Here is a 16,902-nt window from a genome sequence, read left to right on the forward strand (position 1 = left end):
AGAGCAAAAAGAAAGAATGAATCCTATTTGTGCTTTGGTTGCTTATGTGCTGTTGTGGGTGTGGGTGTGGGTGTGGGTGTGGGTGTGGGTTTGAAGTGACAGAATTAGATGAAATTTCTAGCTTACACCGCTTGTATAAAAAATAGTTCATCCTTTCTTTTAGATTTTAAATCTTGATTAATGAAGCAAGTAGACATTTTTCTCTCAGTTTGCTCTTATCCTTCCTTCCTTCTTCTACAATTGTTCAACATAACTTAATCATGAAACTAAAATAGTAAAGTTGGTGATAGTAATGTAATTTTTGATAGATGAAAAAGAACATAATTTTAATTTAGTCACCATTTGTATATTTAAAGTAAATAATATTGCATATATATCATTCAAGAAGTATGTGTAACATAAACTAGTATTATTATACGTATATCCGGTCAGTAACAAGTTTCAAGCTAAATTTTTTTAAAAAAATTGGCAGTCATTCTTATTCAGTGTCTTCGTTATTTCAGGCAATTGTCATTTACGATCCTCAAAATTCCGATGCTGCTGAAACAAATATAAATAAAATAAAAGTTAGTTATTTGATATATTGGTAGTAAAATTTCTTAATTTTAGGAATAAAACGATATTTAGTCTTTAAATTTGGTAAAAAAAATGTTAATTGGTCTTGAACTTTTTTTTGTTCATATTAGTCCTCAAACTTGGGTTCCATTAAATGGTTTAATCCTTTAAAGCAATATTTAGTCCTGAGTCCTTGAACTTTTTTTGTTCTTATTAGTCTTGTAATTTGACAACTTTTTTTAATTTGGTCATTGAACTTGGATTCTGTTAAAGTATGATGATGTGGCACTTTGTGATTGTGCCACATATTCACTTAAGATTTTTTTGTTAAAAAATTAATATTTTATTTATATTTTTTAATTTTTTTAGATTTTATATAATTTTTAAAATTTTTCAAGTGATGATATGACATAATCATAGTGTGCCACATCATCACATCTTAATGAAATCCAACTTTAGGGACCAAATTGAAAAAAATTGCCAAGTTCTAATATTAATATGAATGAAAAATTTTAAGGACTAAATTGATAAAAACTATCAAATTCAAAGACTAAATTTTACTTTATCTTTTTTTTACACTATTAGGAGGTTATGACAGAGTGCCGTGTCATTAAAAAAAGACTGTTTAAAAGTATTTGAAAATCTTAAAAAAGTTACAAAATTAAAAAAAAAGCCTATGGAAATATATAAAAATATTATAAAAATTATATGAAATTTATAAAAAAAATCAAAATTTATGGTAAAAAATACCCATTGCAAAAAGATAAAAAAAAAATGAAAAATTTGTACCCAATTCAACTTTTATAATTGAAAAATTAATCAATTAAGCTCTTGATTAACGTTGACCAAATCTGACCGTTATTTTTTTACTAATATAATTAATTAATAATATAACAAAATAGTGACATATGGCATACCATATAAGTTTAATATGATAGGAATTTTTTCGCAAATAATTTTAGAAAATTTTTTAAAGGTCTAAAAATAAATAACATTTTAAATATTTATTTAAAAAAACTACGCCTAAGATGAACTTGGATAATTTATTACTATTATTCTTTTGTATTTAGATAATCATTTATCTAAGTTTATTTCGAACATAATTTTTAATAAATTTAAATAAAAAATATATATAGGAAGTAAATTAAAAAAAATAATCATATGATAATAAATAACTATTAATTAAAATGAATAATTGAGAAATGTGACGATTTCGGTTAAAACCTACACCACATGAACATAAAATATTGGGTGTAATCGCAATACAAAACGAAGAGAACGCACTATTAGAGAAAGAATTATTTAGAGTACGGGGATTGAGAAAGTATAGGTATGAAATCATTGACTGACCTGCTCTCGAGAGAGTCCGACCGTCATCGTCTGCGCCAACGTGCCATGCGAAGTAACCAAGCAACCCATTTTGTTTAACATAAGAAACCTTGGCTCTAATGCTTTCCGTATCATCATAACCAATCCATGTCGTCCCAGCGTAACAATAATTCGAACCCACCGCCGCGTCGTAAACTTTCGTGGCTCTGTTAGCGGAAATAAAATTCTTGATCTGACCGTAACCCAATTCTCCCTTTGGCGATACAGCCGGTCCACTAGCCGGTGCAGAAAACCCATGATTATTTGCAGCCACAAGCCGCCAGGCATACCCGTAAAAGGGAAGCCCAAGAACTAATTTATTGGACGGAATCCCTGACCCTGATTGTGTCCATGATCTGATCCCATAATCCCCACTCAATTGAGTTCCAGGATTGTATAATGCTGCAGGAGGTCCGGTTACAGTTGACCTTCCAGGGCTGTTAAAATCATAAGCCATCACATTGATCCAGTCCAGGCTATTTTGTATAGCCTGGATTGGATAATCCGAGTTGCGGAAAGGTAGTGCTGCTGAGAGAAGTAATTTTGAGTTGCCAGTAGTGGCGGATTCTTTATCCACAGCTGCTCGCCATTCTTGGAGAAGTAAACCCAGGTTGGTCTTTTGAGGAAGCGTTGATAAGTTTTCTCAATCAAGGTCAAGGCCATGAAAGCTATTAGATCTAGCTAGCTTTATGGAGGAATCAATGAATGATTTCCGGGTATTTGCTTGGCTAGCCATGGAAGCGAAATCTGACGCCGATGAACTCCCCCCACCGATTGAAAGGAGTGTTTTAATGGAAGGATTTTTCAGTTGGACAGTCTCAGTGAAGGTGGAGAATCGGGCCTGGTTTGCCGAGGAAATGGTGACTTGGTTGGTTTGAGAATCAAGATCAGCAAATGCACAAAAAAGATGAGTGAAAAGTGTGGAATCTATGTCGGGAACTCGAAATCCACTGTCTGCGGACCAATAGGCAGCTCTAACAACACTCTGACCGGCGGAGAAGTGAAGCTGAAGCAGAAAGTGCGAACAGAAAAGCAAGAAGCTAAGAAGCTTTGCAGCCATTGTTGAGTTCCAAATGCAGCTTTGAATGGTATATTAATAAATATAGCAATGACCAACACTGGTTGAAGAAGCGCCCAATACATGGCACTGACCAACTTGTGTAGCCGGTAAAAAATATCCAACACTAGAAATTAATCATACATTATTAATTGGTCAAAGTATACTATATATAGCACTAATCAAATTTCATTCTTCTACTCCATGAAAATTTATTTTCTTTATATGAAATGAGGATATTGATATCCCATTTATTCTTTGTTATATAATATATATATTTGAATTATAATTCACATATTATTTGTCTTGATTTGATTTTAGTGGAATACCTAGAAATTCTTCTTTTTTTCATAAAAAATATTTAAATTTTCAACAATTTTTTTTAAAAAATTCATAAGGTTTATTTTGTTTATTTATTTTGAGTTTGCTTAATGATAAATTGTATTAGTGAAATTTATTCAAGAATAATTTATGTAATTGATGAATACTTTATTTTTATTTTCTATGGTGATATTTGAAATCATGCCATCAATATTTTTTTTTCTTTACCACTTCAGCAAAAGTTTTATTTTTAAGGAGTATTTTACATAGAGATTTAGTTAATCTCATTATTCGATATTTGTAAATATATTGTATATTATATATATCTCATATTCCTTTGTGACTATTTTTGTATAAATATTATGTATACTCTTAAAGTTTATCAATAAAATTGAAATGAATTATTCTATTCTTGTCAGTATAGAAAAACGGTACATTCACCGATACAATACCAATTATCTTATCTTGAAGAGTTGAAAAAACATTGAAGAATTTCTAGATAATTGATCGGAAACCTTTGAATATACCCACGAATTACGGAATGATTTGTCAAATTTGATGGAAACTCTTTTCAAAAGAAGATCCAAGTTTGATGAGGGTTGATCCCTATGAAAGAGTTGGGAGACTAGTCTCTTAGGGGAGTTTGGCCTTTGTGGGTTGAGTTGAGGTGTTCACTAGTTGTAGTTTCCTGGTTTAGACTTTTCTATTTTTTATGAATTGAATATTAAAATAAATAATATCACATTTATTTTTTTTGGTACAAATTACAAACAGAGAAGGAAAATGAAAATCATCATAAAAGGAGATTAAGCTTGTCAACTATATTTATTAAATAGTTCACCATCATTCTTATTGACCACCTTCAAAATTAAATGACAAGGATCATATTTTTTCGTGACTTGTAATAGTATAACTGTATAAATATCTTATTTTCTCGCAATTGGCATCTACGATCCCCAAGTTTCCGATGCTGCAATATGAAAATGAAAAAGAAACCCATTAAAATGTTATAAGTTAATCAAACAAATGCTATGGCTAAAAAGAATGGTTTAGACCATTCAGATTGAGAATATATGGGTATTAAACCATTCACTGACCTGCTCGAGAAAGAGTCCAACCATCATCAGCGCCAACATGCCATGCGAAGTAACCAAGCAACCCTTTTTGTTTACTATAAGAAACCTTGGCTGTAATGCTTTCTGTATCATCAAAACCAATCCAGGTCGTCCCAGCGTAGCAATAATTCGAAACCACAGTTGCATTGTATACCTCCGTGGCGCTGTTAGCCGAAATAAAATCCTTGATCTGACCGTAACCCAAGTCTCCATTTGGCGTTATAGCCGGTCCACTAGTCGGTGCAAAAAACCCATGGTTATTTGCATCCACAAGCTGCCATGCATAGCCGTAAAAAGGGAAGCCGAGAACTAATTTATTCGATGGAATACCTGATTGTATCCATGAAGTGATTCCATAATCACCACTAACTTGAGTTCCGGGATTGTATAACGCTGCAGGAGGTCCGGTTACAGTTGACCATCCAGGGCCGTAAAAATCATAAGCCATTACGTTGATCCAGTCCAAGCTATTCTGTATTGCCTGGATTGGATAAGCCAGAGTATAATAATCCGAGTTGCGGAAAAATGCTGCCGACAAAAGTAATCTTGAGTTGCCAGTATTGGCGGCTTCATTAACCAAAGCAACTCTCCATTCGTTTAGAAGTAAAGCCAAGTTGTTCATTTCAGTAGGTGTTGATGGGTACTCCCAATCAAGGTCAAGGCCATGGAAGCCGTAAGATCTAGCTATATTTATGGAGGAATCGATGAATGATTTCCTGGTATTAGCTTGGCTAGCCATGGAAGCGAAATCTGACGCCGATGAACTTCCCCCACCGATTGAAAGGAGTGTTTTAATGGAAGGATTTTTCAGTTGGACAGTCTCAGTGAAGGTGGAGAATCGGGCCTGGTTTGCCGAGGAAACCGTGACTTGGTTTGTTTGAGAATCAAGATCAGCAAATGCGCAGAAAAGGTGAGTGAAAAGCGTGGAGTCTATATCGGAAACGGGAAATTCACTGCCTGCCGACCAATAAGCAGCCCTAACAACATCCTGACCGGCGGAGAAGTGAAGCTGAAAAACAAGAAAATGGAAACTGAAAAACAAGAAGCTAAGGAGTTTTGCAGCCATTGTTGAGTTCCAAATGGAGCTTTGAATGGTATAATAAATAGCTGGGAGCGCCACATATATATAGATAGAGCCATAGAGGACGATGGTTGAATGAATTTATTATGATTAAACAAATGCCAAACCTGGAAATCTTCTTGGATTACTTCAATGCCTAGAGTTACGTGGTTGCGTCTTATTGCGATAACTTGTGAAGATCAATGGTTTATGTGGCTATATCTGTTACCGTCTACTTAATTGGATATTTTGGGTGTAAAAACACTAATTCAGAGGAATTTATATTTTATATTCCAAGTAAATCTATAATGACGTCTGATTCAAAATATTTAAGTTTAATTGAAAAAATAGTTATTCTACTTTAATTTATCAAAATTTAATTCATGTATTCATTAAAAATTGAAAAAATAATTTAGGTAATAATGTTAAAATTCAGCAATTCAATAAATTTATGCAATATATTAGTAAAATTTTGTAATTTAAATATATTTATTAATTAGTTATTGGACTAATTTCTCAATTTTTATGGGGCCTAAGAGGGTCTTAAGCTAGCATGGGAGAAAAGTGTTAGAAATGTTATCCTTCAAATGGATTGCATAGAGACAGTTTCTTGAATATGGTTAAACTCTAGATCAAAGTTTGTTAGGGAAAAGAGTGAAGGAATATTTGCAGCCGATGAAGAACTTTTGAGTGAATCATGTCTTGAGGCAGAAGAATCAAATAGCGGATGGTATGGCAAATTTGGCTATGAGAATGGCTGTTGTATGAAGGGTTCTTGAGGAACTTTGCTAGACACTGCATGACATTGTGATGGCTAGTTTTCTAGCTCATTGCTTGAAGCTAGTTGGTAGTTTTATGTTATATTGTGCTCTTTCCTTTTAATCAAAAAAATATGGAACTAACTTCTCAATTTTTATAAAATAAAATAATACAATTTATAATTAGATAAAATATTTAAATTATATTTATTTAACTTAATTTTAAATTATATTTCATAATTTAATTTATTAAAAAAATTAAAATCTATACTATATATATAAAAGAAATGTTGTTAACTACCTAAAAAAATGTCTCTTAATAACACATGTCCTATCTAAATAATGGTGAAATTTCAATTTTCATCTCTGATTTACTTTTATAATAATATTATTAATCTAAACAGTTAACATCTTTAATTATTTCAATTAGAATAGTTAACATAAATTTATCTTAAAAACACTTTTCTAATACAATATGTACATATCATTTTGATATGATAAGTTAAAATAAGTATTTCTTTTTAAGAAAAAAATTATCTCAACATTTTAACCGGAATAATTAAAAGGTGTCGATTATTCTGATCGACTAACTAATAATATTATACACAAGAACCAAACTACAGATACTAAATCCTAAATATAAATATAGTAAAAAGACCATATCCATAATTTAACCTACAACAATATATACCTAATACCATCATTTAAAAATTTGATATTTTTAAACTAAATTAAATTAAATTATCCAAATCAGATATACATCAAATGTTGACTTTGGCATAATATTAACCTTAGAAAATTACAGCTATTGAGTTAATTGGTCAATGTGCCACTTTTAGGAATAAAAGAAAAATCAAACCCTAGACAATAATCCATATCTATAATCCCAAAAGTCAAATCCCTTTAAAATTAGAAGTAAATACTATTTTATGAATTTACTAAGTATATGTATTGAAGCAGAACTTTAGACCATTATCTGATATCTATAATCCTATTTGGATTTTAATTAAATAATAATATTTCAAGAAATTACTCAAGTATACAAGTAATTGTTAACCAATTAATATTTTCAACTAGCCAAATGAATTGGGTAAACTACCAAAATAATCACTTTTGTTTGAAATGTTATGTTTTAGTCACTAAGCCTTAAATTGTTGTAAGTGGCGTAACGGTAAGTTGACGTGGCACGTTAAATCATCATTTCAAATAAAAATTTTAGGTTAGTTTATATAATTTGTCGTCATATTTTTCGTTTAGAGCAAATTTTTTATTTTATGTTCTTTTAATTTTATCTTTCTTTTTTCCGTTATCTTCTACTTCTCCTTTTATTTTCCTTCATTCTTCATCTCTTTTAACGTAAAAGGAAAAAATTAAATTGTTCAAAACGAAAAAAAGTATAGGGACCAATTGTATAATTTAACCTAAAATTTTAGTTTGAAATGATAATTTAAAGTGTCACGTCAGCTTACCGTTACACTACTAACAACAATTAACACTTAGTGGCTAAAATGTTATAACACAATAACATAAGTGACTAAAATATAACTTTGAAGGAAACAAAAGTGACTATTTTGGCAATTCACCCAAATGAATTCCTTTAAAATAAGTAACTAATAACGTGAATGAGACGTCTAAAAGGCTTCCTAATTAACTTGATCATTGACTTTTCCAAGTAAATTTCATCAGTTGACTTTTAATAGGGCTTTGTCAGGCCCATTTAGAGATAGCAATGTAATGGAAACAAGACTCAAACTCGACTCAGATCTAAAATTTAATAAGTTCTTATTCAACTGTAAACTCGATCCTAAATATACATTATACAATTGAACTTGATATTTTCAATATATATTATCAAAATTCACCACAATTTTAGTCTCAATTGAATCCACTAGTTAGAAATACAATACCAGAATGATTTAATGATATTCACTAATGGTAACATCGACTCAGTTGTGGGAGTTTGGTGTATCTTACACATTTTATCTTTTCCCTTCTTTTCGGATTCAATAACAAATAAGTATCACTCCTATAAAAAAAAGTAAAATAAAGTTGATAGTTTCTAATAATACTTGATAGTTTCACTACAAGAAAAATAATATTTTATTAAATGATGTATTGTTGTTGTTAAAATTTTATTGTAACAATAAAAAGTTGTTACGAGATAGTTACATTTACATTCGTTGTTTGAAGTATACATTTTTAACAATGATTTAACTTTTTTGTGTGAAAATGTTTTAGTTATAATAAAATTGGTTATGAAATTTATAACTCAACAACTTCAGTTGCAAAAAATTATTTTCAACAACTTCAGTTGCAAACAATGTAAATTTAGATATTAAATTTCTTAGATAACAATAATAAAATGGTTGTAAAATATTTAATTGGCAACAATGAAATGTCAAAGATGTTTTTAGATATGGATGTTTCGGTTTTTGTGCATGTTTATATCACCTAGATAATAATTTCTAGTCCACCTTATCTTTGGAGAAAGGACCGAGTTCAACTTCAGCTAGAAAATGGTAAGTTTCGCTGACTTCAATGCGTGCTTTAGTAATTTTTTTATATTATCTCTTTTCTTCATGGTAGATGTTTAGCATGAAAAGTTGAGGAATGCTTCGATTAAACAGGTTGTTGTGTAGATCTCAATGTAATTGTTGGGAAAAATGGTGGTCCATTATCTAAAGTTGAGTAAAAAAAGAAGATCTGGCTGCAAGGACTCTTTCTCTCTAATGATGAACATTTTTGTCTATGCAGGTCTTGGCCTTGAGTTGAATAACATTTGTGGAAATGATTGGGTGTTCAGCGATGGTGATCGAGGTAACTTCTCAGGGTTTGGCTCCTTCCAATGCCTAAATACTGGTAGTAGACTGAAAATGGTGAGCATATGTAGAAGGGTGATCGAACTAATATATAAATGTCCTTGTGCAAAATATAATATGTAGAAGGGTTTGGCTGGTGTTTTAGCATGGAAAGATCCATGTCTTGGTTCCTTCCCTTAAGATTGCAGAGATTCTGTAACATAACACGCCTTCTCTAGTTTGTATTAATTGGTAATCAAAATAACACTCCTTATGTTGAGAAGGATAATGAATCTGTATCTCTAATATCATCGCATTCCAGGCGTTACAGACGACGCAGTTGTGACTCAAATCCTGAAGGAAGTTCAGTGGAAAAGTCTAAGAATCCAGCATCCTTAAATATCAGTTGTCCTCCTAGTTCAATCGAAATCCCTACAACAAATATTCCTACCATTGTAAGTGCATCTAAAGATAGGTATTTCCCCTCTCAGCCTGGGCCTGTTGAAGTTGGTATGACTGAAGAGCTTTATAAAAATTCTTAAATAGAATGCTGGTGTTGATGATCAAAAGGATGATATTTTTGTTGTTTAATTTTATAATAGAACGTGGGCTTATAGGGAAGAAAGTTGATTTCTGTTGTTAAATGTACATTAAACTAAAGTTTAGATTTATTCCACCTCATCGGCTTGGGAGACGTGATAGCACAGCAAGCTACCCAATATAGCTCCTTCCGGCTAGTCACCAAAGGAGCAATAACCCAAAAGGTCTGATTCCAAACAACCTCCCATCATTCTCGCAAGCTAGCCACCCATTCTTGCCGAAAGGTTCTCGTCCACTTGTCCTTCACGACATTCACCCTTCTATTGAGAATGTGATTCTTTAAGCTATTAATTTTGTACCACAACTCAAAAAGGAATGATAGAATGTGTCCATTACAGACATCCTTCTCGTGCATCTCACGATGATGGTTTGATAACAAAGATCATCACATTACCACTACTAAACACGGGACCTCTCTTATAAATACTTCACAGCTCGATGAAGAAAGGATTGACCCTCCAGAATTCTAGTCTGTTCCTTTACATCCTCAACCTCCTTGTTTACTTATCACCTTCAGCTCTCCACCTTACAATATGAACCGACTTTCCATAATACCACCATATTCTCGTTCATGTCTCCTCCCTTTATGAATACCACATCAACAATTCTTAATCTTAATAATACATAAATATGTGGGACTCTTTTGTGCTTTACTAGACACCTTTTAATCTGTTGCCTTCTTTAGTTGCAGATCGTAACGTTTTTTTAGAACTAATCTTTGCGACTTTAGTGCACCAAATCCCAAGCATTCTATGGGCCATTTTGACTCGCTCTCTTCCTTTGGACTGAAGCATATCAGCAAGATTTGGCCATATGTGTTGTTGATGTGTTTCTTTTTCTTTGGTTAATTGTGAAAATAATAAATAAAACTCATTAAAGATTACAACTGTTTTTAGTTAAAGAGTAAAAATATTGGCTTGTGGCTCTGGTGAATGATTTCAGGGCCTTTAAAATCATTGAGAAACATTGAATGCTAGTGGTTTGTGAGTATTGGGTGGGTAATCAAAGCTTGGCCTAATTAGCACTCAACTCCGTTTTTTCTTCAAGGTTTTGCAGTGTTAAAATATGGAAATGGGAACCCAAATTGTTTTCTTGCATTGAATGTTTGATCAGATTCAACTTTTGTTCATTTATTAGATAGATCTCTCCACACCTTTTATTTCCAATATTATATAGGAATGTAAAGAAAACCTTGTTTAAATGTAAAGAAAACTTCTCTTTATATATATTGCATACATAATTTCAATTGTCCAATTTAGTACGTATAAGGTTGATATAAGGAGTCAAATATTTGTAGTACTTATTTCCAATTTATAAATTTGTTTTAAAATATGAATTTATTTATTATTTGCGAGTATTATTATCAAAATTCGAATATGAATTAACTAAATTTTCTCTTGAATTTCCGCGTTGAGATATTATAAAATAGTTTTTCAAATAAAAAAATTTAAAAATAAAGTTGATAACAAATCTAGATATTCATTATCTTAATATTTCCAAAAGTAGAGTGAATTAGAATAATGAAAATCTCCATATCCATTACAAATAGTATATAGAACATTCAAATCTAATATTATTCGAATCTATGATATCAGTTTTGATACAATTTTTCTCACTACTCATACTTTAAATCTTTAAATTAAATGAAAAACACACCTAAATGGGCTCAAACCCAGATTATTCTAATTGTTTTAATAACAGCAATTCTAACTAAGTTAACGCTCAATCAATATTGAACCGATAATATTTAAATTTACAAAGAATAGGTCAAATATCCATATTTAATTAAAAATAAAATATCTATAAATATCCAAATTTATGATCCCTAAAAAATTAAGTAGAAAGCTTAAGTTGTTACACATTACATGAGCTTCAATCATTAAAAATTAATTTGCCTTCACTTGCTTTTTGGTTAAACCTATTTATGAGTTGAATTGTTCGAAAAATGAGAGAATTTAAATAAAAATATAAACTCAAAAAATAAACTTATTATTCTTTTAATGACAATTTAGTTTAACTTTCAAAATTAAAAAACTAATACTTTGGGTTAACTAAATCATGTTTTCTAGACTAGAAATTCATAAAAATTTCAAGTGTAAAACTAGTGTATCTTGATTAATAGCAAACGTGGAAATCCAAGCTTCTTTCTCTTCTTCTAGCTACAGTTTAGGAAGAAAAATTTGCAAGAATGATGTTCATTCATCTCTCTTTCCCCTCTCTCTCTATATACTAGTAATTAGTTAAGAGGTTTTTTCTTAACATTTTTCTAGACTATAAGTGTTTCTCCCGTCCCTTAGAAATATAGTAAGTTCTTCTTCACTATTTACTATCACCATTCCCTTCTAACTTAGTATTCTTGTAACTAAAAATTAATTTTTCACTCCTATTAATTATCAACTTTGTAACTCCATTCTTGAAACACTATAAATAGGAGAGCTCCACAATTAGTGAAGTGGCTTTTGACACTATGGCATTTTAATTCTCAAAGTTATCAATAAAATTCTCTCAACTTGTTTTCTTTATTTAGCCTTATCCTCAGTCACATTTCCCTTTCTCCATCTTACCAATCACCATCTACCATTGCACTCAATGTTACTGAATCTACTCTAGTTTTACTCTCTACCTTGGTGGATTTCGTTCACTTGTTTACAATACCTACGTTGATATGACTAGATCTACTCTAATCCTCCTTTTTCACCTTCTTTCGATACATCCATTACAAAACTTAAGAATCACGCTGAATTGATTCCTTCGTATAAAAAATAACCTCTTCCCCAAAAAAAAACTTTCGCAGGTTATGAGTCATAATTTTTTAATAATGTTTTAATACTTTTATATTTTTTACTATTTTTTACTATGTTTTAATTTATAATTTTTACAATTAATTTAATAATCTTGTATAAATTTTCAATAATTTTTTGTGTACTTTAAAAAGTAATTAAAAAATTATTCTATCTATTTTCTAATTATCACTTAAATAAAATTAATGGTAAAATTAGGGAAAAGACCAAAAATTTTTAAATAAAAAATAATGAAAATATTAAATTTTAAAGTATAACCTCTGGTGTAGCAAATTTAAACCTAAAAAAATTAGGGTAAACTACTAAAATAGTCACTTTTGTTTGTCTTAGATTACATTTTGGTCACTTATGTTTGAAATATTACATTTTAGTCATTTATGTTATCGTGTTGTAACATTTTAGCCACTAAGCTGTTAATTGTCATTAACGATGTAACAGTAAGCTGATGTGGAACGTTAAATCATCATTTTAAACGAAAATTTTAGGTTAAATTATATAACTGATCCTTATATTTTTTTCGTTTTAAGCAATTTAATTTTTTCCTTTTATGTTTTTTTAATTTTCTTTTTTTTTCCGTTCTCTTCTACTTCTCTTTCTGTTTTACTCCCTTCTCTATTTCTTTTAACGTAGTTTTCTATGTTTTCTATTTGTTAAAACTAATCCCTATACTTTTATGTTTTGAACAATATAACTTTTTCTTTTTATTTATATGATATCTATATAAACACTTGGTGACAGTGAGTTTTAACATTATTTTCTTCTTCATTGTTGTTTTTCCATCAATACTAATATTGTAGGAATATTCTGTAAATATTTTAGGAATATTTTGTAGATATTTTCTTTATTAAAATCCCTTATTTTAAGGGATCATATCTCCTATTTAGTATCTTTCCTAACTTAGAGTTTCCTAAAGTAGTGTCATAGGTTGTATATAAAAACTCTGATTTATGTTCTATTTAGTATTAAATACTATTTGAAGAAGTTGTTAAACAGGGAATTCGAAACCAAGGACTTGGGAAAGCTAAGGTATTTCCTAGGAATGGAGGTGGCAAGATCAAAAGAAGGACTTGTGATCAACCAGAGAAAGTATGTACTTGATTTACTCAAAGAAACTGGTTTTCTTGGCTGTAAGCCGGCTGATACACCAATGGAGGCAAACTTGAGATTCAATAAAGAAGATGAGTCCTTAGTAGACAGAGAGAAATTTCAAAGGTTAGTTGGGAAACTAATCTACTTATCCTTGACAAGGCCAGATATAACTTTTCCCGTAAATGTGATAAGTCAACACATGACTAATCCTACTGAAGAGCATATGGCAGCAGCAAATAGAATTCTCAAGTACTTGAAGAAAACTCCAGGACACGGCTTAATGTTTAAGAAGACACAAGACAGAACTGTTAAGATTTTTACAGACTCTAGTTGGGCTGGAGATCTCACTGAAAGAAGATCCACTAGTGGGTACTGCACTTTTGTTTGGGGTAACCTTACAACTTGGAGAAGTAAGAAACAATCTGTTGTTTCAAGAAGTAGTGCTGAAGCTGAATTTAGAGCACTAGCTTTGGGGATATGCGAAGGAATTTGGCTACTTAAATTACTAAAAGAACTTGGCACAAATCAGGAGGATCACTTTGAAGTTTTGTGTGATAATCAATCTGCCATTCAGATTGCCAAGAACCCAGTTCAACATGACCGAACAAAGCATGTTGAAATTGATAGGCATTTTATTGCTGATCAAGTCAACAAAAAGACAGCCACTCTTTCTTACATTCCTTCAGAAGGACAGATTGCAGACATTCTTACCAAGGCTTTGCCAAAACCTGTGTTCAATAAATTCATATTCAAGCTGGGATTATACAATGTATATTCTCCAGCTTGAGGGGGAGTGTAGGAATATTCTGTAAATATTTTAGGAATATTTTGTAGATATTTTCTTTATTAAAATCCCTTATTTTAAGGGATCATATCTCCTATTTAGTATCTTTCCTAACTTAGAGTTTCCTAAAGTAGTGTCATAGGTTGTATATAAAAACTCTGATTTATGTTCTATTTAGTATTAAATACTCTGATTTCTACAAATATACACACTCATTGTAAGACTACTACGAAAGCACCTATTATAGCCTTTTGCCAACTTCAAAATCAAAACAAACTGACTAAGAGAAATCATTCTACATAAACCAGAAAAAGAAAACATAAAAAGCAAACCATACGATAATAACGAAACTAACAAAAACAATAGTGGAAAAGGAAAAAATGATGGATCAGAGAAATGTGAATGACTCAATTAAACCCCTCATCAAACTTTGCGACCATTGTCGGGACACTCCCTAACGAAATGCATAGAGCCTCCACATTTGTAACAAGCACTGCTGCCGCCACTGCCACCATATCTTCCTCCACCACCACTGCCACCTTGTCCACAGTCCCGTGCTAAATGGCCCACCTCACCACACTTATAACATCCACTACCACCACCACCATAATCGCCTCTCCTTCCCATTCCACCATAACCACCGCCATAACCTCCACTGCCACCAACATCATTGCGCCTGGATCTAGAGGAGCCACGAACAGGGTTTTCGTTGGGGCCAATAACCTCAACAGCTTTGGGGCGTCCTTCAGAAGGCTTGACAACATACTCAACCTTTTCACCATCAGCAACAGAAACATTGGAACGGATGTTTTAACAAATGGAAAACATAAAAAAACTACACTAAATGAAATGGAGAAAAGAGGAAAACAGAGGGAGAATTAGAAGAGAATGGAGAAAAAAGAAGTTAAAAGAACATAAAAGAAAAGAATTAAATTGCTCAAAACTAAAAAATATAAGGACCAATTGTATAATTTAACCTAAAATTTTCATTTGAAATGATGATTTAACGTGCCACGTCAACTTACCGTTACATCGTTAACGATAATTAATAGTTCAATGACTAGGATATTATAACACGATAATATTAGAGACTAAAATGTAATGTAAGTAAAATAAAAGTGAATATTTTAATAATTTACACACAAAATTATGCTAAAATGGTTTAAGTTGCAGGTAGTCAGAAAGCCGTAGACACATGTTACAAAAACATGGGTTGAAACCTGAAGTCATATCTAACCAATGGAAACAGGGGAATATCTGATTCTGACAATATTTCTGATAACTTCTCTCATCCTTCCTCTTCTACAACCAGACCTTTGACCAAATCTCAACCCTCCATCTCTATACAACTTCCTTTTTTCCTCTTTAATTTACTATTTATTAAATATTATTAATCATGTTTAAATAATTATTTTTCGAAATTATCAAATTTAATTTTAGTACTTTGTAGAGGTAAAATTATATATTTTAAAGGCACTAGATTTTAGGAACGACCCATTTTTTGGAAGAAGGAACATTCAGCCTAGAGATTTAAATGTCAAAAGCACCCTTCATTTTGAGCTTCTATAAAGTTGTATCCAAACCCTACAAATTACATGCTTTAGCCTTTGATTTAATTTTTTTATTTTTTATTTTTTAAATATATGTTATTTGTCAAATTATCTTTAAAATAGATAAAAAATTAATATATATTAACTTTGTTAACGTGGTATACATATAAATTGTCACATTAATGCCACATCAACAATTAATTAATTTTTTTAATTTAAAAATTCAAAAAAATATAAAAAATATTTGTTAAAAATATTTTTTATTTCAAAAACTTGATAAATTACTAGCGGACATATACGTGAACTGTTATGTCAGCAAAGTTAACTTTTTCATTCACTTTTAGGTGATTTGAAAAACAATACAAGTTCAAGGATTAAAAGAGGCGAAATTTAATAAATGATTAAAATAATTTTTCTATAAAGTTAGAGGTTAAATAAATTATTATGCTCCAATTTTCTTCGTTATTTCAATTTTTTTTCTATTATAATCAAATATCTGTTTTTATAACAAAAATTTAATACCCAGAACTCCATAATGTAGGATTAAAATGATTTATTTTTTTTAAATTCTATATTACTAAATATTAATCAGAGTAATTAATATAATTTTAAAATAATTAATATGTAATTTACAAAAAGTATTCTTATCAGATATATTACATGTCTTTTAAGGTATATTTAAAATAAATAAATAAAAACTTAAATTAAAGAAACACATATTATTGTTGGAATCTGTGAATTTTTATTTTCTACGTAAACAATGATAGTATTTATCACAAATTTACTGAAATATGAATTATCTGATACAGATGATATTTTTATTTTTTAAAAACTTTACAAGTAAAATTAAGAAAGTGTGATCTAGTTTGATATTTAAATAAATAAAAATAAATAAATGAAACACGTGGTAATTATTTAAGGTGGTTTATGAGATTAAAAATTCTAATAAAGAATATAAAGTTTATATACGGAGATTGGATCATCGGTTTTTGTCGATAGATAGGGAAATGCTCAATACTTGATACCGAATTATGGGATATCTTGTA

The 16,902-nt window shown here is 30.5% G+C and overlaps 2 protein-coding genes, 1 long non-coding RNA gene and 1 pseudogene across 3 annotated transcripts; 1 reads left to right on the top strand and 3 right to left on the bottom strand.

Moving 5' to 3' along the window:
• Window positions 1-392: 392 nt before the first annotated feature.
• Window positions 393-3,346, bottom strand: LOC107900489 (class V chitinase-like; annotated as a pseudogene).
• Window positions 3,347-4,033: 687 nt separating this feature from the next.
• On the bottom strand, window positions 4,034-5,515 carry LOC107900488 (class V chitinase). The gene is made up of 2 exons (XM_016826102.2): window positions 4,399-5,515; window positions 4,034-4,271 (listed from the first exon to the last, which is right to left on the bottom strand). Exons 1-2 carry the CDS (start codon window positions 5,480-5,482, stop codon window positions 4,249-4,251), a joined length of 1,107 nt encoding a protein of 368 aa, XP_016681591.1. The 5' UTR covers window positions 5,483-5,515; the 3' UTR covers window positions 4,034-4,248.
• Window positions 5,516-8,554: 3,039 nt separating this feature from the next.
• On the top strand, window positions 8,555-9,662 carry LOC121231972 (uncharacterized). The gene is made up of 2 exons (XR_005930203.1): window positions 8,555-8,753; window positions 8,989-9,662. It is a non-coding gene; the product is annotated as an uncharacterized lncRNA (long non-coding RNA).
• A 5,067-nt stretch (window positions 9,663-14,729) lies between these two features.
• On the bottom strand, window positions 14,730-16,390 carry LOC107899826 (cold shock domain-containing protein 4-like). The gene is made up of 2 exons (XM_016825577.1): window positions 16,379-16,390; window positions 14,730-15,077 (listed from the first exon to the last, which is right to left on the bottom strand). Exons 1-2 carry the CDS (start codon window positions 16,388-16,390, stop codon window positions 14,730-14,732), a joined length of 360 nt encoding a protein of 119 aa, XP_016681066.1.
• Between the last annotated feature and the right edge of the window lie 512 nt (window positions 16,391-16,902).

The sequence above is a fragment of the Gossypium hirsutum genome, chromosome A07 (genome assembly GCF_007990345.1).
Source record: "Gossypium hirsutum isolate 1008001.06 chromosome A07, Gossypium_hirsutum_v2.1, whole genome shotgun sequence".
Taxonomy (NCBI): domain Eukaryota; kingdom Viridiplantae; phylum Streptophyta; class Magnoliopsida; order Malvales; family Malvaceae; genus Gossypium; species Gossypium hirsutum.

What these genes read in the sequence shown, in the direction of transcription:
- LOC107900488 (XM_016826102.2), bottom strand. Translation starts at nt 5,482, where the DNA reads ATGGCTGCAAAACTCCTTAGCTTCTTGTTTTTCAGTTTCCATTTTCTT. An exon ending in TTGGACTCTTTCTCGAGCAG is followed by an intron (nt 4,272 to 4,398) that starts GTCAGTGAATGG and finishes TTCATATTGCAG; the next exon opens with CATCGGAAACTTGGGGATCG.